Source organism: Schistocerca nitens, chromosome 8 (genome assembly GCF_023898315.1).
Source record: "Schistocerca nitens isolate TAMUIC-IGC-003100 chromosome 8, iqSchNite1.1, whole genome shotgun sequence".
NCBI classification, from domain to species: domain Eukaryota; kingdom Metazoa; phylum Arthropoda; class Insecta; order Orthoptera; family Acrididae; genus Schistocerca; species Schistocerca nitens.
This window is the reverse complement of record NC_064621.1, coordinates 307438339-307461138: the sequence shown is the minus strand read 5'-3', so window position 1 is coordinate 307461138 and position 22800 is coordinate 307438339. Positions and strand designations below refer to the sequence as shown.

General features: G+C 42.4%; 1 protein-coding gene across 1 annotated transcript in view; it reads left to right on the top strand.

The window, feature by feature from the left end:
• Positions 1-308: 308 nt before the first annotated feature.
• Positions 309-22800, top strand: part of LOC126199540 (head-specific guanylate cyclase-like) — a 512825-nt gene continuing 490333 nt past the window's right edge. The window contains exon 1 of the mRNA XM_049936460.1: positions 309-533. Coding sequence (XP_049792417.1) covers positions 309-533 — 225 coding nt within the window. The remainder of the gene's footprint in view (positions 534-22800) is intronic.

Sequence of the window (22800 nt, the reverse complement as noted above, 5' to 3'; positions counted from 1 at the left end):
AATAAAACTCTCTTTGTTCGTCCGAAATCAGGGAATGCAGTAATTTTAGGTCGGATGAAGTGGTAATAATTGGAAGTAATTAGGGTTGTACGTACAGGTCAGCTGTCAACACCTCGAGGCCGTGGGCTGGCTGGCACACTAGGAAATGCGTGTCAGGGTCACAGGCTGTCCCGCTAGCTATTGTGGCAGGCGTGCTGCCAATGAAAATTGACAACCTCGCCGGCCGGTTGGCGACGGCACTGGTCAGGCTTCCGCGCATCGACCAGCGAGCGGCAAGTCCGGCGCCGCCGTAGCTGCAGCGTAGCGAGATGAGCGCGTGCCCCTTCAGCAGGGCGGCCGCGGCGCGCGCCAGGCCGCGGGCGGCGCCCGGCGCCGGGTCCGCCACCGGCAGCGTCGAGGGCGGCGGCGGCGGCGGCGGCGGGGGCGGCGGCGCCGAGCGGAGGCCCGCCGAGGACGCGCCCGAGGAGGACCAGCAGCACGCGCTCAACCTGCGCCACCTCAGCGAGGCCGTCGCCTACCTCACGCACCCGCCGGTGAGTATCGCCAAATGCTGCACTCCGAAGGCAGAAAAAATTTGTCTAATTCGTTATTGTATCTTCCTACGGTCACTAGCCTTCCACACCTTCCCGTACACCACAGCATCGTCAGCAAACAACCGCAGATTGCGGTCGACCCTGTCCGCCAAATAATTTGTGCACCTAGAGATCAACACCGGTCCTATCACACTTCCCTGGGTCACTCCTGACAGTTGAGGGGCCGCTTCCTTAATAAGTAGCGGCACTGCTGACTAGATGCCCATCCAGACAGTGAAACGCCCCTTAGAAAAATTATAAATGGCTGTCCTGATAAAGCTCTTACGTTATTTGAATTTCAAACAGCTGAGCAAAACTGAACATACTCTGACAATTCTCTCTTTACTTATTCTGATCATCACTAAACTGACACATAATATTTTTTTTAGCGCAACGCAACCTGACTTTCAATAATCCCTACAAAAGAATCGCCCTGACTAACAATAACCTATACCTTTCATGAATCACTTACCTCACAGTAATCTTCGTTACTCGAACTACCGCAATACAGTGAGAGCCAATACTGCCAGCAAAATAAAAGATTCTAACTACTGAAGGCACTAACAACTGATAGGCATAGCAGCAAATGAAATATTTTGATAGAGAACAAACAAAGTATTTACTTTAATAGTGTTCAAAAGTCATAATATATATATATCAATTCATGACATCCAGTCGCATAAATTTCCTTTTTCTGACGGACACATGTCCAGATCGTCCGCTCTCAAAACTCTGCCATCTGTCTCCCCTCATCCACCACTGCTGGCGGCTCACCTCCAACTGCAAAACTCTACGCTCTGTTCAACTGCCCAACACTACACAAGCGAATATTCCAACAATGAATCCAACCAGCCACAGACTGCACACAGCACAGTCAGTGATTTTCATACAGAGCTCTACGTGGCGTTACCAACATAAAAACCTAAACAGCTTGCTTACATAGCCCCCATGCTCCCCACAAAAATTTTACACATTGGTTTGGGCAGTGTCCAACACATACGTGTTAAAAAATTTTGTCTATTAACGCTAACAAATATATCAAATGCACACAATTATTGATACACTGTTGGTCAAAAGCAAAAATTGTCCACTGTCCATAAAGACAGTCCTGATGATTCATATCGGTAGTAATTACATTGCACAATGTCTGATAAGTAAAACAAAATGCACACGTAAGTAGTGGATTTCCGTGCAGTCTTCAAGAACATCAACATATATATATTTTTTTTTTGATTTTTCTACATTATAAAGGTAAATACATTGTTTGTGCTCTATCAAAATCTTTCATTTGCTAACTATGCCTGTCAGTAGTTAGTGACTTAAGTAGATAGAATCTTTCACTTAGCTGGCAGTATTGAAGCTCGCTGTACTGCAGTAGTTCGAGTGACGAAGATTTTTGTGAGGTAAGTGATTCATGTAAGGTATAGGCCATTCTTTTGCAGGGATTATTGAAAGTCAGATTGCGTTGTGCTAAAAAAACTTCTGTGTGTAGGTTTAGTGATGATCAGAATAAGTAACGAGAAAACTGTCTGAGTACGTTCAATTTTGCTCAGCTGTTTGAAAATCAAATAACGCAAGAGGTTTATCAGCGCAGTCCTTTACAATTTTTCTAAGGGGACGTTACAACAGCACTTGCGAAAAGTCGCACAGCTTGGGTTATATTACTGACAAGACCTACAATGCGCTTCGAACACCAGATCATCAGGCACCTTTGAAATCCAACCAATAGGTATAACTTTCCTTGAAAAAAATACTTCCACCAGTCCCTTTTTATTTTTCTCATGTCTTTAATCAAGACACGTTTCGGTCTGTCGCATATATACGACCGCACATAGTACGAGGGCTATTCATTTATTAACGTCCGATCGGTCGCGAAATGCAGACCAAATTTAAACTCAGAAATTTAACGGAAAAGCAGCCACAGTTGCAAGGTTCACTTTTAATTACTTGATGACTAGTTTCACGTTTGTATTGATATTCAAATCACCAAGACAGTCAACTTATTCCCGAAAATACAGGTATCTGTATCCTCTTTAACTGTTCATTTCCACTTTTGATACGTATATCTTTGTTTACTCGAAATGTATCTTGACAGATATCTGTATGCTCTGTAACTGTTAGTTTGCAATGTATTATACGTATATGTTCACCATCTTTACGTGGTTCTTATATTTTCGGAAATACCATATTGACTATATGGGTGATATGGAAATGGGTGTCAATCCGAAACTATTCAGCAGTAAATAAAAGTGAAATTTTCAATCTTGGCTGTTTTTCTGTTATATTGATTAACACAAGTTGCTCTCCTGCAATTAATCCATCATGCTCAAAGTTTGTAAAAGCAAAAATGTTTTATTTACAGCAGTTAGCGACCGACTCATCTACGTACTGGACCCTCCGACTTAGACACTTTATCGTAGCGTTTGACCAACTGTGCAGTACCCTCGTCACAGAAGACAGCCGCCTGTACTTTCCGCCAACTTTCTACGCTGGTCGGCAGCTCTTGTCTGTGCCAGTATGTTGTCTTCATAACCAGCCGGTCACGAGAGCAATGATGGAAACTTGATGGAGCCCAGTCCATGCCGTGCAGTGGATAATAAACATTCTCGCTGCTGGAGCATCTTCACTCCCCCAGCAGTGTGCAGACGAGAATTGTCATGAAGAAGGAAATGCAAGACGGTTCCTTTAATTAAATTATGCTTGGAATCAAGCGAAATCTCTCAGCATGCACTCGTACTTGGCGGGTAACGGTATTTTCTAGCCATCTCTACGTGGTCACTGCGCGCTCGGAACGGAAAAATGCGGCGCGACTCGACAATGTTCAACACATCTGCGCGAAGCTTCATCCGATTTTCAATGTGGTTGCCATGTCGCTACGAATCTGACCTTAATAAACAAACAGCCCTTATATTTCCAAAATGAAGTGCCGCCAAGAAACAAATACTTTAAGGTAAAACATTGCCTGTTTAATGTTCGTTCCTGCAGCCAACTTTTTGGTACATGCATCTACCTCTATGTTCTCAGTACAGACTTTTTAACATGTGGTGGATAATGCCGTTGGAGTTTTGAAGATCTTTTGGACCATTACCATAGCACTTGCTTCTAAATTCACGTTAAGTAAATGATTAAATTTATCCATTCAATGTGAGAAAACGAAATATCATTTATATCGTCTCGAGTAATGTTTAAGTTGGAAGATTTTAAAAAATATATTTATATGCGCCTTAGTTTAAAAATGCCGACTAAATAAGGTAAACTTCGTACAAAATGTAACCTCGTGTCTATTTCCTCAGAATAGCATTCACTATTACTAAAAGGAAACTCTTGTTGGTGAGGTGGTTTAGCATAATGTCCATCAGTAAAACCATAGTTTCCTTAAGGGATCATTCACACCATCCATCCTTCCGAAGCGCCTACAACGTAGCAGAACATACCGTTACGCTATCACTGCAGTTCTCTCAAAGTACACCAACGAAAACAGTAGCCGCTGATGGTTGTCTCGTCCATTTGCTGCAGCTTTCTGTGGGAGAACAGCAGATCTTAATGATACTGTCCTTTTAAACCTTACGGTCATGGTCGTAAGACAATGCAGATAAACCTTGGTAGTCGTCCCATGATATAGGCCGACTTGTGTCTTCCTGGATACAACGTTCCTATTCATCAAATTTTGAACACTGCTTCTGCCCTGTGTAAAACAACAATTCGATTGATTACAGCGTGTACCAGAAGGAATATTTGCGTTTAATTTATTTACTGTTAATAAACGTAAATATGCCACCCGGGAAAGTTGGTACCTAAAATTATTTCGTATATGGGTAAGCTGCACCGTTAGAAATGCAGTCGATAAAAATATTGTACTAACAATAATATGAACATATTGCGCCAACTATAGGTATTTGGAAACTAAAAAGACGGATTAACACAAATAAAACTGCACAAAAAGTGGGTTACTGCTATATTTCTTTCTATATTTTAATTCGTAACTACGATGCTCGGTCACCATCGACATGGATAGATTAAAATGTCTGCAGGATGAAGACGGTCAGGAAGCCTGCTAAGTGGTGACAGTATGGGGCATCCTGAAGGGAAAAATTAAAGAGTCGTATCGCTCTCATATCTGTACCTATTTGAAATTCATGACACTTCTGTTGTTGATCCTGTAATTGTTCACATCGAGCATTCTACTTCGTCAAATTTTGGAATGTGTACTGCAAGGAGGAATTGAATAACTGAAGAGCTATTAATTTAGTGTCATCTACATAGTCCTCCTCCGTGACAGCTTCTGTTACCTGCGCCCGAGTAACTTCTACGACTAGTAAGTTTATATCGCTCTCTCCATTCGTTACTGTGTATGTATCCAGCTATCAATGCAGATGCGTACTACGGAAAGTCGGTAAGAGATTACTGACAAAGTTTAGCACCTGAAACGTGTGTCAAATCTCTTTGTTACTTACTGAGGGAAATAAAATGTTTAGAAATTTGAGGAAAAATATGATTGCTACAATAAAGTTGTTAAATAAAAAAAGATGTTTATGATGTACTCTTGTCTCCTTTGTTTTCTACGTATATTTAAAGTAACCACCACCTGAGCCAACACTACTGACTACGATGAATGCTTGTGAATACTTTTTATATCGTTTACTTTCGGAAGTTTAGCGTTGTCTTGCTACCTTGGGTTGCTTCACTATTCATCGAAGGCAGAAGTCCACTGACGCTTAATCCATACAACACGCGGAAAAGCTTAACAACCCCTTCTCAGTTTAATAAGTAGATTGGAAACAGTATCTTTGACGTAAACTTTCAAGTATAAAATATTAGTTCGCGGTTTTTCGTCCTATTGTGGCAGAAGCTACTTAATTTCTAAATGTGAACAAATGGCAGACAAAATGAACAGGTATAGCGTACAGTATTCATTGGAAGATTCAATGGTCCGGTTACATCTCTGAATGAAAGTCCACTCCAGATACTAAAACCTTTTAGACAGAGCTTCGTTCCCAGGAAGACGAATGAGCATTTTTAACAACGCTGTACACTACACGGTTTCATAGGTTTACCGTCCTCTCTGAGTTACACTGTGTATCATCGGATCAAATGATTTTCCCTAAGATGCTCACATCCTTCTAGGATCTTGTTTTGAGGTCACACACACAATGCTACAATTTAGCACGTAGAATGCGGCATACTCTGGGACTTCTAAGCCACGTTTAATCATTCTTTGTTTGGCAGGTTGCGCGGAATACGTCCAAAAGTTTCGCCTCTAAAGCCAAGATGCTACAGCTTGTTTCCACATGATGCCTTGCAGATCTCCTGTTGTAAGCATCACACATTGAGCCTGAGATTCCAAACCTATTGCGAAGTCGTGAAGCCGCACGGCAGATTGAGTTTCAATGCGTTTAAGTGCACCATATTCGCGTTCCACTGCAGCTGAGTTCCTGCAATACTGTCAAGGCCACTTTAAACTGGCCGCTGTTAGACCAAAAATTACAATTGACTAATTTAGCAACGGCAATATTCAGGCATTAAGGTATATATGCATATTTAGACATGATCCGTACTTATAGGTATTGCACTCTTTAACATTTCGTCTCGAATACTACGGATCTCTTCGTCTCAGTTGTGTTGAACCTTAATTTGCAAAAGGCTGATGGTTTCAGTATTGCTTCAGAGATTGAAAAAATTATGAGCATCAGTACATAATTCAAGGCGGTGCACAGAAACGGGTACATTTAAATCTGATATTCGCAGCGCTGTAGACGTTCAGAAAACGGGGAGAAAACGCAAAACGATCAAGTGGTAATTTAGGACATTCCATTTCAATGGGGCAATGGAACGATGCAGATCGTGCGGTCGCCGTGAATGCCTATTAGTGACATGCTGATAATGTAACAGTTGCTCAGAATTTAGGCGCTATTAAGAGACCCCGCCGCCTGCAGTCAGTTTCCTTCTTCACACAGGATCAAAACTTGGGGTGGCGATTTCAAGAGAATGGTTCGGCTTTGAAAGGAAGTCTAGTCGCCTAGTATTGTCCCAAGAATACACTGATGCTGTGCAAGCTGCAGTGGAAAGGAATCGTCATAAAAATTAGGCCTTGGAAGACCAACGTTACCGACCGACCGTCGTGTCATCTTCAGCCGATAACGCCCCTAGATGCGGATATGATGGTGCATGTGGACAGCATATCGCGCATTCGGTCGTTGTGAGCTTTCTTGACCGGAAGTCATCATTATACAGTGTGAATGTTTCGACATTGGCGTTGGGAATTATTAGCGTGGAAGGAAAACTCCATATCCTTCAATTTCATCCTTACAGGATTCCGACTGTTCAAGAACTGAAACCTAATGATTCAGTACTCTGCGAACAAGATTGTAAAAACCTGTTGGCTGAAAGCACTGAGGAAAGTTACTTCAGTGAAAATATTCCGATGTTAGACGAATCCCATTTTCACTTAAGTGGATAAGTAAATAAGCAGAACATGCGTTACTGGGCACGAATAAATCCTGCTGCGCTTCACAAGTGTCCGTTAGACAGTGCTGCAGTTAGTGTATGGCGTGCCGTGCCGTGTCGTGTCGTGTCGTGGAATGATACGTCCTTACTTCTATGAAGGCGACGGATGCTCTGCTGTCAGCGTGATGTCTGAAAGTTATATCAAAAAACAGGGACATATATGGCTCCAAGGCTTCAGTTCTCATCCAGATAATGACATTCGGCACATCTGCTTTCAACAGAATGCAGCCACGTCGCAGACTACCCAACTGTCTACGGCTGTTTTGCTACCGCATAAGTTGAGTACTTCTGACACAGCTTGGCCTCCCCGATCTCCAGACCTCCAGAATTTGATTCATTTTTACGAGGACGTATGAAGAGCGTTCTCTGCGAGTCTAGACCAAAGCTCATTGCACAGATCAGGACCTAGATTGAAGAAAACAGCGCAGTCATCTCTAAGAACACACTACGTCGTGCCGTGTAAAATCTTCACACTTGACTTTGTGAATGTGTACGGTGCAATGGACCACACTAAAATGACTTCATTTTTAAAAATTGTAGAACAAACTTCTTGGCATAAAATAATGTTTTGTAAGTATCCTTCATTTTTCTGTTTAATGTAACATTTCACCATTTCTTTGCGCCAAAAATAGGACGGTCAAAGCGGAGAAACAAACATTTTCCCAAGCCTTAAACATGACTGCGTCTTCAGCAACTGCAAACTTGGAGATGTTATTGGAACCCTTGACCTACTTTCCGACCGTTTTAAAATTCTCTACTTCATAAGGCATATTGAATCTAGTTACATCAGATGTTGATTAAGCACAATGAATAAATCCCAAATGGCTCTTTTGATATTTGACATCCATCTTATGAAAACAGATAATCACAAGCCAGGTCATACGATGCACCGGCCGCGATGGCCGAGCGGTTCCAGGCGCTTCAGTCCGGAACAGCGCGACTGCTACTATCGCAGGTTCGAATCCTGCCTCGGGCATGGATGTGTGTGACGTCCTTAGGTTAGTTACGTTTTGCCGGCCGGAGTAGACGTGCGGTTCTGGGCGCTACAGTCTGGAACCGAGCGACCGCTACGGTCGCAGGTTCGAATCCTGCCTCGGGTATGTATGTGTGTGATGTCCTTAGGTTAGTAAGGTTTAATTAAATCTAAGTTCTAGGCGACTGATGACCTCAGAAGTTAAGTCGCATAGTGCTCAGATCCATTTGAACCATTTGAATTTAGTTACGTTTAAGTAGTTCTAAGTTGACTGATGACCTCAGATGTTAAGTCCCATAGTGCTCAGAGCCATTTGGACCATTTGAACTTACGATGCAGCTCTGTAATATTACAGGTGTGCAGATCACGTGGCAAGTGTAGTGGCCCATTACCTTAAGGCTCCTGTCGAGGTGAACTTTGACTTGTATACAATGAAGCACAGCGATGCCATCTGGTTTGCAGCAGTATACATATGACAAAAAGCACAAGTCGAAGTTGACATTGAACTGTCGAAACCTAAGTCAAGATTTCCAATAAACTTTTATATGCAAGTAATTGGCTGAATTTTTTCAACTTCTCCAAGTTCACTTTCCGATCAAGTTGGCGTTCACGTGAAGCGATGGACTTGAATTCGGAAGGACGTCGTTTCAAACACTGTCCAGCCATCCAGATTTAGGTTTATCATGGTTTCAGTACATCGTTTGATGTAGACACCGGGACGGTTCCTTTGCAAAGGACACGGACTTTTTACTACCCCTTACTGCTGCTATTCAAGCTTGTGCTTCATCTCTAATGATCTTATCGTAGACTGAACACAAAACACTTGTCAGCCATAATTCTTTTAACATATACTCATACTGCGTCCTGTAGTCTGCCGCCTGAATTTTCAGTGGTGCAATATTCCCCCGTTGTAATGGAGACTCCTGCTCCCAGCCTGCAGCTAGCGCACGGTGACGTGAAAACAACAGCCATGACGTTGCGTTGCCGCTGCGGCACGCCGGTCACGCACGGCTGTCTGCGAAGCCACGGCTGCAGCGGGCGGGCGCACTGCCCACGCGTCACGCCACGCCACGTCCCCCTTATGTCAGCCTTGTACGTGCTCCAGCAACGGACGTCTCTGCAACTCCAACTTGGGCCAACACTGCGTGGACAGACACGGCAGCGGACACGGATGTATAACAGGACGCAAAGGAGTAGCTCCAGCTTTGGGGGACAAAATGTAATTCACTGGTAGCGCAGATTCGAGGGTCCCGCTTCGAGCCCATCTTCTGGAGTGGGGATCTCCTCCCAGCCGAGGCAGGCGTTCCCTGTGACTACCGAAAAATTCCCATTTGCTGGACACACCTTGCTCCCAAAGAGACCTGATTTTAAACTGCTCAATTTTTATATTTTTTTTATTTTTTGTTTTTTTTATTTTTATTTTTTTTTTAGCGTCGCCTTACACAAGACATTGTGAAAACATTGCTCGTAGGTACAACGAAGAGAATGCAACAACAGGGCACACTGCCCGTTTGCACTCAATTAGCATGGTTATATCGACGCAGACAGTATGAAACCGAATCCACATAAGGGGTGGGAAAAACCGACCGGTTAAAACCAAAACCGGTATTTTAGTTCGGAATAGCCTGTAGTTTTCGCTGTTTAGTCTCGATTGTAATAGGTTTATTTTATTTTTTACTAATAACCGAGCTTTTCTTAGTTTTTACTAACAATAGGGTAAACAACCGAAACAGTAATTAGCTATAGCAGCAGTGGTAAAAGTTTTGGCATTCCAATAAACCATTTTATAGAGGAAGTAACTTCAATTTGTGAAATTTCCACTGCTTTGAAATATTGCGTTGTTATAAAAATGGGAAAACCGATCAGCGCTATTTTGATAATGCTGATAGAGACGAGCAATAAAGACATGGCATTGCTGAGACAATACGGTACCTGTTCCCACTGCGGCCACTCCTGTACATGCAGTGTACAAGACTTGACCCATTTGGCCTGTATGGTAGTTTCTCGCTGTCGCTGGACGTTGCATTACAGAACTGGACCACCCCTAGCCTTGAAGTATTTTACGATATGCGGTATAAATGAAGTACAATCCTCCTTTTTCCTTCAAAAAAAAAATGTGTGTAAAATCTTATGCGACTTAACTGCTAAGGTCATCAGTCCCTAAGCTTATACACTACTTAACCTAAATTATCCTAAGGACAAACACACACACCCATGCCCGAGGACGGACTCGAACATCCGCCGGGAGCAGCCAAACAGTCCATGAGTGCAGCGCATGACACCGTCCTTTTTCTTTAAAGAACTGAGAACAGGACGAGCTTCAACAAACTTGCGACATCATATAAGGAGGAAATTTAAAACTTGAAGGCTCATTCATAGTAGTAGTAGTAGTAGAGGGGTTGTGTGGGCGCACGACAGCAAGGTCTTCAGCGCTCATTCATAGTTTATAATCGCTGATAGTAGCTGATCTGTTGTCGTGTCTACATAATATACGTTTAACTGTTTGTAGCACTCGAACAGTGTAACAAGATAAATAGAGTTCCAAATCTCAGTTTCCATCCCTCTACACAGTCTGTTCGTAATGCCCAAACAGTGATATGGTTCCTGATTACAACATGATTTTTGAGTAGGGTTTTAAGAAATTACAGTCACTAGGAAAACTCTGGTGATTTCTTTTGTATTGTTCAAACACTTATCACTTTCCCGAAATGCACGAAAGGTGAACGGTCTATGTTTTCTTTGATTTGTCTGTTTAATTAATTATTTTCATGCTATGTATAATGAAACTTCAATCTTTCTTCGATTCCTACTTTTTTACAGGAGTAATAGGAGTTAAAATAACCAAAAATCGGTTATTTTAGGAAGCGATTATACTGAGTGGTTTTAACACGCAGGTTAATCTGGCGTTGGGAAACATCGACATAACCAAAAACTGTTTCTCTCTGCGATAATCGCCATCCTTACTCAATGTGATCAATTTGACCTCTAGGAGTCCCTCACTAACAGTAATAGTCTTCTTCCCTCTGTCCATTGTGATGCGTGGGAAAAGAGCGCAAGAGAAAACGTGGAATGGAATCCGGATTTATAGAGTCGGGTTGCCCTCACAGACGAATTGCCTGACGCCTGACGATCGCTGCAGGAGAGGATAGAGACGGCCTGGTAACCACAACATATTTCAGGCATACAGACAACGGAGTGAGTCACGATTTGGGCTGATATCTAAGGCATCTCACTGCGGTGGAGCGTAAACTGAGGGCTACGGCCGTGCAGAGTGGTTGCGCGGTTTAAGACGCCATGTCGCGGACAACGTGGACCCTCCCGCCAGTGGTTCGAGTCCTCCCCCGGGCATGGGTCTGTGTGTTGTTCTTAGCATAAGTTAGTTTAATTAGCGTGTAAGTCTAGGGACCGACGACCTTATCCGGCCATTGTGACCGAGCGGTTCTAGGCGCTTCAGTCCAGAACCTCGCTGCTGCTACAGTCGCAGGTTCGAATCCTACCTCGGGCATGGAAATGTGTGATGTACTTTGGTTAGATAGGTTTAAGTAGTTCTAAGTCTAGGGGACTGCTTAGAGCCATTTGAACCATTCGACGACCTCAGCAGTTTGGTCCCTTAAGAATTCAAACACATTTCAGGGCTACACTTTATCAGGACGTGTTCCCCAATCCCCACTCATTTTTCTAGAGGACGCAGCACTAACATAATTCGCAGACCTCATAACAACTTCTTCCAGATGACGAAAATCAACAGAATGGATTGGCACGCAGTGTCTGCAAAATGTGTGACCATGCTTTGGATCAAATGGAGCTTGCATGTATCATCGCAGGACGCTTTCCCACTCATTCGATGCCCTCAGGCTCTCCTCCATCGAAGACTTGGGCAAGCCTGAGCAGCAACCTCTGTGCTACCTGTATGACAGCGTACCATTGAGGATTCCTGCACGTCAACGGAGTGGATAAACACTGTAAAAAATGGCTGTGAGCACTATGGGACTTAACATCTATGGTCATCAGTCCCCTAGAACGTGGAACTACTTAAACCTAACTAACCTAAGGACATCACACAACACCCAGCCATCACGAGGCAGAGAAAATCCCTGACCCCGCCGGGAATCGAACCTGGGAACCCGGGCGTGGGAAGCGAGAACGCTACCGCACGACCACGAGATGCGGGCATCAACACTGTAGAGATCATTACTCAGTATCAGACTTTCAGTTCATAGATGCGATATGATGTGCTCTGTGAAACAAAACAAACTTGATTTGGTTTATTGTTTTGTTCTTATTTCACACTATACCTATTTTCATGGTATCAGAATGTTTATTCTTTTCTTCCCTGTTCCCCATGAATCTATGCTCATTCACCTTCACCGAAATACAGGTGGTTTGAAACTATTTTTCAGCAGTTTGTTAAGAACAAGGCAATAAGCTAGAAATTTCTTGAAAGAACTTGTTACAGCGAACACGGAAATGAAAGTAAACGTACATCGGAAAATGGAAACGCCAACGTAGTGATGGAACGTTTATGTTTCCAACTAAAGTATCACACGGAAACAGCTTCAAACTTTGCTATAGTCAGTAGATAAAAACGCCTTACCCCAACGAGAGGTGAGAAGCTATTAAATTGTGTTGAACTAAAACAGGATGTCCGCAGCTGGTGGGCCAGTGTTTAGCGTTGCTGCCTAAGGACCATGGGGTACTGGGTTCGACTCCCAGCCGCGGCGAGGATTTTCTCCACTCCGGAACTGGGTGTTTGTGTTGTTCTCATTATTTCAACATGGTTCGAGAAAGTGGCAAGACTGGCCTGTGAAAAATTTGGGAATTTGTACTGGCGCTGATAACAGCGTCGTTGAGTGCCCCACTAACCAAACCTCGTCATCTTCATCACTAAAACGGGACATAGAGGATTGAACTCTCTTTCGTGCACTCAGATACATTTATTTCTCTTAGAATATTTCTTTATGTTACAAATGGCTTGTACTTGCAGTTTTCATAGTGGTTAGACTGCTCTAAGCGAGATTTACCATCATAACTGACACGTATCAATTGATCCACTATCCACTGGCATCGCTTGGCATTGGCTACGGATATGCGTGGCCTTTGAGGAGCTGCTAGACCTTTGTACCTCATTTTCTGATCTCCATAGGCGCAGTCACTGTGCTAGACAAACTGCTAGTGGAACTTGGGAGCTCACGAGATGTTTGTTCATTTGATTTCATGCCATTTTTTAATGACCGTCCTCCGCGCTACTGTCGTTGCCCGGCAGTACATGCGCTGGCTGGTCTTGGCTTAACTGTACCCTTCCCTCTTCACGATCACATTAACAACAGTCGAAATGCACAGCTTTAGATGGGGTGGGATGGCTATGATGGATTTGTTATTCAAGTGACATCCAATACTAGTCCAAGTTCGAAGTCACTGAACAATCCAGACCGACCCACTCAGATGTTACTGCTTACGCACTGGCTACACAACACACCCGATTCCTTCTATATTGGTAGATCCACCTATCGTGGTACAATGGTATCAGTTTTGCATAAGATAAGGGTGTGTAGGTGCTTTTGATCAGAAGTGTCCACACGAACCCAGCATAAAAGAGCAAATACGCATCGAAATTGTGGTTACGAGGTGCTCACAGCCCACAGAATGTCCAAAGAAAGTAACGATCCCTTAGCAAGGTCCTAGTAACTTGAGGAATGTGGGTTTCTGCTGAAGACTTCATAAACTGGATGAGACTGCCTGTCCGTGGCTACATCACTTCATCTACTGAGCACGGCTGGTCCGGCGCTTAAGTCCAAGACACCCGCTTGTGGCGAAGCTGACACGAGAACCAGGCGAATAGTCTCTACGTTTCCCAAGTTGGGGTTCATTTCAATGTTGCGACTTGCCGATGAAAAAAGATCTAGTCGGCAACAAACAGGCCGGTGTAAGATGTAAACTGAAAGTTTATGCCTCCATTTATTCGAAGCGAGTTTGTTGGAAAATTGGAAATGTGTGGTAAGGTCTTATGGGACCAAACTGCTAAGGTCAACGATCCCTAAACTTACTCACTACTTAATCTAACTTAGACTAACTTACGCTAAGGGCAACACACACACCCATGCTCGAGGGAGGCCTCGAACCTCCGAAAGAGGGTGGGGGGGGGGGGGCGGCGTGAACCACACGGACCGTGACAAGACGCCTCGGACCGCGCGGCTGCCCAACGCGGCGCAAATTTGCTGTCCATCGTAAATGTTAGTTCAGTTTCCTGGATTACAATGCCTTTTGTAATCCAGGACGACTGCACTTTTTACGTTCTACGTATTACTCAGTAGAGAAAGGAAACCTTAACATTTTAGTTGAAATCAAGTGCAGCTCCCTCTGAATTTGTCTCGTAAATACGTCAAGAGATACGTCTAAGGAGAAGTATACTACAAAAAAATAATAAGTATGCGTGATAATGAAATGAGAACTCTTTTCTTCAATAGGATGTCGTGAGCGTCATAAAATAAGGTGAAGGTTAACCACAAAACGTTATACATACCACCTGATCCAACCAACGGAATTACAAAAGTAGTGACGCTATAACGCAGTCCTTGCTATGAATTTTTTCGCTTACTTAACACTTGAAACTGTTTGAATACGATGTATTGTCTAGTGTAAATATGTATTGTAAATACTATGTTTAAATTACGTAATATTTAACACTGGCAAGTCAGGGCATATTTAGTTAACGTTGAAGTCAGAGAGATTGTTTTGTCGGGCCGCTGGGCGCAGGAGCGCGCCAGCGGGTAGTAGTAGCAGTGACGCCGTGCTCGAAGTAAGACTTACAGTCGAGTGCTGCTATTCCTAGCTGTTACATATAACGGCTAGTGTGTGGATCTAAGTACGACGGGAAAGTAATGGTCGGCATATCTGGAAGCATGGCCGGGCAAGTTATTATGGATTCATGGGCATAGTGCTGAAGAAACGAGGGCGCACTGTGGGCCCAAGTCGCAGCAGTAAAAGCCCGCTGCCACATTGTGTCGCCGACGGGGACTTCCGTCGATCCACCGTCAACGAGGGAAGTAAGATCTACGTAATATGCGTAGGATAAAACTTTAAAAGGCTTGCCAAGTGACTGTACTTTTCTCTGAAGTTGAACAATTAATAACAAGCACTTTATAATCGAAGTGTTGCAGTTACATTCCACCCGACAATAACACCAAGTAGGTTCCTTCCGATCCTTACCTTATTGAACCAAGTGTGTCACGCCATTATCAAGAGAAAATATGATAATTATCAAATTATTTGCATAGACGGTGAAGAGTAAATTTCAGACTGCTTTGAACGATTGGTTATCGTAGTTATTTGTTGCACTTAATAAGCTTACGCCAACCGTAGTAACTTAATAATAGACTGAAGTAATATATTTGATTATTAAGATTTATTTCAATGCATATTCAGCTGAAGTTAGTTCAAGGGTATTTCATGAAACTGTAAAGCTTATTCCACCTGACAATCGCCCAATTAATGAATTTTTATCATTCAAATCGTAGTTAATCAATTATTGGCAATATATTTCATTAGCAGTAGATTAAACTGTGCAAAGTACGTAATTTCAAAGACAGAATGACAGTCCATTACTCAAAATCTCAATAGATAATTATCTGTGTTGTCAGCATTGCATTTAGCTGACAAATTATGAACAAAATAATTATCAAAATACTTACTGAAAGTTAACCATTAATGTTTAAGTGTAGTTAGATTGTTATGACATTATTTCATATGACTACTGACCTGACACAGCACTTACATAAAAGTTCCCATTCCACCTGCTGCGCTACAAACAGGTAAACTTTATTTCTGACACAATTATTGATGTACTAAACAGTACTGTCGCTCATCAATTGACCTGGCGACCGATTTTTTAACTGCTTTTACAACTTAATCATTTCTTTCGGCAAAATTTCCAGTGGCAAAATTTATTTCCAAATTATTTCCATTATTTCATTTACCAATCTTTATTGAATGAAATTACTCATTCAATAACGATCAAGTTACAACGTCTCCTGTTTCCCGCGGAATAATCATTATTTACTTCGGATTCGGATGCCTTATCCCGGCACAGGTCAAAATTCATAATTCACGGTCATTGTTAAATTGTAATTTCGCAAATCCCGGGAAGCAGGGGTTTGTTATAAAGTATAGAAAATAACGATGCACATTTCAAAGTAATAAAACTGGAAGCTATGTTTCGTAAGAAAACTGCTGATAGGGAATATCCTTTCACTTAGCTCACTGTTACAACATGTAGAAGAAACATGATAACTCGGTCATAACAGAGCACAGGAAAGCGACCACCACTTCCTAAATCAGAAGCTGCTTCAGGTTAGTGAGTGTTAACAAGGATTGCTGAAAACTGAATAGAAGATTTAATTTTTAAGCGCTCTTGTTGCCTGAAATTACATTTTCTGTAATAAATACTACAAATTTCCGCTTACAGCAAAGATATAAAGTTGACGTCACCAGAGAAGTGATGAACGCCGACTCTCGAAAATTCCTGACGAGGTCTGGACGATTATAGCGGCTTCTCGCCATCAGCACGTTGTAGGTGAGGACCTCTGCTGTCTTCACTCATTCGCTGCTATTTCATGGGAAATCATATTAGGGTGAACGGGATGCGTTTTAAGTTTGATGCTGTTGGAGAATCATAAAGAATGAGTGGACATGTAAAATACGAATCGAAGCATTATTAGAAAGAGTAGGCGATGAATCGAGTCTACGAAAGACCTCCGAGAAAAGAAGGGGCACCTTAGCGGGACAAAAGGTATGCATCCTGAAATACATAATTTGGCGCTGAAGGAGCAGAAGAGTCGTTATATAGTAAGGGCAACCGAAGACTAGAGTACTGAAATTCAGTCCGCAGCTCGTGGTCGTGTGGTAGCGTTCTCGCTTCCCACGCCCGGGTTCCCGGGTTCGATTCCCGGCGGGATCAGGGATTTTCTCTGCCGCGTGATGACTGAGTGTTGTGTGATGTCCTTAGTTAGGTTTAAGTAGTTCTAAGTTCTACGGGACTGATGACCATAGACGTTAAGTCCCATCGTGCTCAGAGCCATTTTGAACTGAAATTCATGTATACAGATTGTGAGATGTAGTACTTAGGTATGGATGAAAAGATTAGCACGAGGTAGGGAAAGATGGAGGGCATCGACAAGCCAGTCGAAAGAATGATGTTAAAATATAACAAAAAAGGTCGATTCACTACTGAGAATCTCCAAGCTAATGGTATCGGGCGAATTTTGCTTCATTCAAAACTAAACCGATCTTCATTTGTCATTATTATCAGTCCATTTTCTAAACCTGCTAAACTATTCAGCTGGGAGGCATGTCGTTTACGAAAAACTTCAGTCGATCCCGTCTTGAGGAAACGGCTGTTCCATTGTCTGAATGAGGACTTGACGGCTTCTGGAAGCTATAATTGGTCTTCCTTCTACAACACATGATAATCCGACAGGTAATGCGTACTATGTGATAGAAGGGATGGACAAAAATATGGACCCACAAAATCACACTACCATACCTAATACTGTGTAGAAAACCCATTGATTACAAAACTGCTTCCAGTCGTCAGTAGTATCGTATTGGATAAATTCTGGTCCTTTATGATTTTCAATGAAATCGTACTCCATTTTCCTGCAAAATAGTTGTAAGTTCTGATAATGAGGATGGAGGTGATAGCAATCACGCATATTTCTTTCTAAATTAGTACACAAAAGCCCAATAATACTGAGATCTTGTGTCTTTGCTGGCCAGAGCACATTCGATATCTCATCCTCGCGTTCACAAAACAATTTATGGACGATGAGAACATTATGAACAGCAGCCTTCTCGTCTTTGAACACAGAATAAACACTGATGAACAAGCTTCGTACCATTAAGTGAAATGGCCACATAATCCTTGGGCAGTAAAGCGTGCTTGAGGATATCATCGGGGTGACTGAAATGTAAGATATGGCTAATCAAATCATGATCGAACCCCAACACGTATCACTCTTGGGGCACAAATTCGACCAGAAGTTGATAACAGTGTACAACGAAACCAATCCTGCCAAGTGAGTTCCTTGCACTGCTCCACAATCCAGGGGTGGTTTTGGAATGGCAATTTCTACCTTATGGAGTTCTGTTTGTGTTATTTTTGTGCTGAGAGGGTTCGCAAGTACGACATTCAGTTCTGCAGCGGCTCTTGCAGCAGTCGTCCTCTTATTTTTCGTCAAAATCCTTCTCAATGACCACACTTTCATCCGCGTTGTGACTCAGCGTATGATGATTTTTGCTTTTATTGTATGCCGTGTGAATCTTAGTCGATAATTTGCCTCTTTAAACAAATACTTCTGTTCCCTTGATTGCAGAAGTACGTACCATCCGACTACAAACTATTTTTCCAGGTTCGAATTCACTTAGCTTCGTCATAATACAATGATTATCACAACAACACACAGCATTGTTCTCACGAAACTCACTCTCGAAACGTGTTGAGGACATTACATAGGTGCCGATCGTTGTTAATAACATCACTGTAACCTGCAGGCTTGACTAGCATCTGTATCTGTTCAAATACTTCTTTCATTTTATAGTATTGTTAAATTTTACAAATATATTTTTGTCCAACTTCTCTACGTAATGTGAAATATGTAGAACGCCAAGTTAGATATATGAGAGGGCTTGATGGATGTCACCAGGTTAAATAAAACTATAAATAAAAACGAAAAAACAAAAAAATTTAAACTCTACAGGTGCCGTTCTTCGTTAAATACAACAGTGAATCTTGCTGGCTTCGCTAGCCTCTGATTTTAAATTTAAACGTATATTCCTCGCTAAATTTCCATATTTGTATACAGCCCCTATAGTTTCACGTACGAAAATGCCACCCAATGCAGCATTTCGATGTACTTGGGCATTATCAACGATGGAAATGGCTTCCGGACCAACACCATCTTCTAAAGGGTTAACTATGTGGCTGCATTAAAACTGCTCCGTATTTCTCTATTCCTGTGACACCAACGAGGATGAAAACATTCGTACATCTTGCATAATGCCTCCGAATGCCAGAACGCTCAACAATTACCATCAATTTTCGAACTGAAACAGGTGTCATTAGGAAGAGAACAGTCTTTCATGCATTAATGGGTCAATTTCGATGTCTGCAGGCTTCACAAAAAACGATTCCTGTCCACTTGTCTACATCGGACATACAGTGTTCGTTTGGTATACAGGGCAACACGTATAATTGCTAAATTTTATTCGTTATTTCAGTGGATTTCGTGCCAGAATTAAGGCCAAAATCGATTTGCCCTACGATGGTGTAGGGTAGGGATGCCTAATTCCGTGACCTTTTTAACTAATGTTCTGCAATATTCATAAATAAAAAAGCGTCTTTCAAAAAACAGCTGAGGAACACGGACTTAACGTTCTAGAACACCTTTTTTTCATTTTTATAATATTCTTAAGTTTTAGAAACATAGTGACAATTCATAAAAAGGAATTCTGTGACAGTGGTTCCAAATAGTGAAACACGACCGTTACATTAGCGATAGTTGCATACTAATTCCAGGACATAGGCCAGTGGTTAGGGTTGCTAACAGTAGATCGCGGGGTTATTATGCGTTCGATTCGCGACAGGGTCGTATGTTTTCTTACCTCAAGGACTAGGTATTTGTGTTGTTCTCACAATATTATCTCACCTTCATCCACGCGCAAGTCGACGAAGTGGCGTCAAACAGAAAGACTAGCACCAGGAGGCCCAACCAACCCCAAAACGGATCACCCGGTCAATAATACCTTACGATCATTTCATATTTCCGTGAGGCTAAGTACGTTGAACACAAAATACATAAAATAGCCTCTTTCAAACATTAAATTGTGAGATACTACGTGGTGTTGATACTGCTAACACATTAATATGACGAGAAAGGCCTAATGACAAAATCCACAAAAAATATTTCAGCTGAAGTGACGTATGTATAAGAAAAAAGGAAATAGAATTTTAAAAAATAAGAGAGGAAGGTAAGTGAATCAACACAAAAGGAGAAATGTGAATCTGCAAATAACGAACAGATATAAAACGTCCGTGGTAATAGCCCCCTTGTTTGTTGTAGCACTGAAGACAGGAACAGCACTTTATACACTTTGCTCCGGTGCGATTCTTTGCGTCATATTTATAGTCCAAAGTGCACACAGAACATGAAGTGCTGTAATGAGATTTGGTGTCTCTTCCCCCGAGCCTTCTTCCATTTCTTCTCTATGATTTTTTACAAGATGAACTAGATTCAGGATTAACATTGCTTGTAGTTGTGGATAGGGCATGAACGTGTTCAGGCTCTGATTATCTACAAGTGCTCCTCGCTGGAGACGGTTCACATACAGGAGGTCTGAATAACTTCAGCAATTGGCTTATCGGAGACTGGAGGTTGTGGAGGCACCTTCTTGAACTCGCATTTAACTATTTGACAACAGAAGGATTAAAGAATTCATGAAAATCATAACTATTTGGAGCCTTTCCAGGATACCTCCTCCTATGCGAATCGGGTCCAGTCTCCCAGTAACATTTCAGTGCTATGTAGTTAATGATATCTAGCGTCTGCAGTAGATGCGTCGCATGTGACGGGAACATGATTAAAAGATGTGAGTTTCTTCAGCCTTTTGTAGTGCTTCTAGAGCAAAATGTTAACCGTGAGAATCGATCAGCAGCTTTGCGGCAGTTACAAGTTATCTGATGATGTTTAGTTTGTGGGGCATTCAACTGCGCGGTCATCAGCACCCCTGCGAAGTCCCAATTGTTTCCACAGGCGATTTTTTACATTGTCCGATCTAGCCACTGTCACGAATGATGATGATTATCATGACTAAATGATGAGGACAACGCAAACACCCACTCCCCGGGCAGAGAAAATCCCCAACCCAGTCGGGAATCGAACCCGGGACCCCGTGATCTAGAGGCAGCAACACTAACCACTAGACCATGAATGGCAGCAATTTATCTGATGAAATGCAGCGCCCATTACACGAAAACCTCACTGGATATCCAACGTTTTGGAGTAACTCTATGATGGTGTCACGGTGTGCATCAACTTTGAATGCTGTGATATTCTACAAATATTTAAATATTACTGGAGGTGGTCGAGACTTCTTAGGAGCGTTGCCACACTCAAGGACTGTTGTTGTTGTTCCTATTTCGGTTTAAGCTCGTCTGTAGATATATTTTTCATGGTGCTTGTCGCAATTTTTGACCCAGCTGTGAAGAAAATCATTCCAGTTTCATCAAAATACCGTGTATGATTAGGAGAATATCTCAAATTCTATTCATCAATGACATTCTTAAGACAGTCCTAAAATCCTTGAATTAATACGGAATTTGCAGAAGATGAGCGATACCTAGATAAATTTTCAGGTGTTCTCGATGTAGGATTCAATCGGCTCTTAAAACCAGGACACTACTTTTTTCCACCATGTTCCTTTTCAAAACTGAACCTTACAGTTGCGCTGTGCTTTTCTCTCAGTTTGTGAGCGGTAGATGCTTCAGTCCGGAACCGTGCGACTGCTACGGTCGCATGTTCGAATCCTGCCTCGGTCATGGATGTGTGTGATGTCCTTAGGTTAGTTAGGTTTAAGTAGTTTTAAGTTCTGGGGGGCTGATGACCGCCGATGTTAAGTCCCATAGTGTTCAGAGCAATTTGATCAATTTTCAGTTTGTGAGAAGGTTTTCTTGTGTGCATAACAGCGAGAAAAATTCCGGTTGCCTTTATTTATGTGTATGGTGCGAACTGTTGTTCAACGTCCGAAGATAGAGCAAAGACACATCTTTCAAAGTTCAGATTTCTGAAATTGGTTTGCGATGCAGTTGAGTTCCTCTGTAGCTTTAACGTTTTCTCTTTGAGTGGTGCAAGGTATTGAATAAAACTTCGAAGCTTTGTAAATGACCCAGTTTTCCTTGTAAAATTTTCCGTACTTACTTCAGGCATGTTTCATCACATGGTTCTACGGAAGCTTTTCGAGTTTTCTTTTTTTCTTTACTTTTCCCATTGATGACAGCAGACACAAGTCTACAAGTAACAATACAGAAGATACTCTGTATTCTATCATACTGAATAGTTTCCTCCGAAGTTAAATACACAAAAGCCTTATACTCATTGTTGTACAGTAGGATAGACTTGGCTATGTTTTCCGCCATTTTAGTACCATAAGAATAAATGATAATTGTACAGGGTGTCACAAAATGATACCAACAGACTTCAAGAGATTATAGAGCGTACCTTGAGAAACAAATGAAGGAAAGGGAGTCGTGTACGGGAACGTCGTCCAGCGACGCCACAGAGCGGTGAAGTTATAGGCACCGGTGCTTTCGGCAGCAAAAGTATCTTCGTACGCTGAAGGCCAGTAGCGGAACGTCTCGCAATGTTGGTCGTAATTCAGTGATCACGAATGAATTCCATACCGCCGGTGGAGAAGATAGAAACAGCAGTCAGCTACGAGGTTTTTTTGGCTCGGTGAGTGACGGTTTCGGAGAAAGGTTTCCAGCAACAATCCCGTGTCAAAAAGCGTCATCCACCAACGCAACAGACCGTAGCTTTCAGAGGAGACTAAGTATGTCGGGGCAGCAGCTAGCTCCTTCTTCTGCAATAGCGATCGTGGCAATGAGTCGCGATGATGAGAAATTAACAGCACTGCGACTCGTTCCGCCTGTGGTCGGCCAGCGTACAGAGTTACATTTGCTAGCGATGGGGTGGTCTAGCAGTT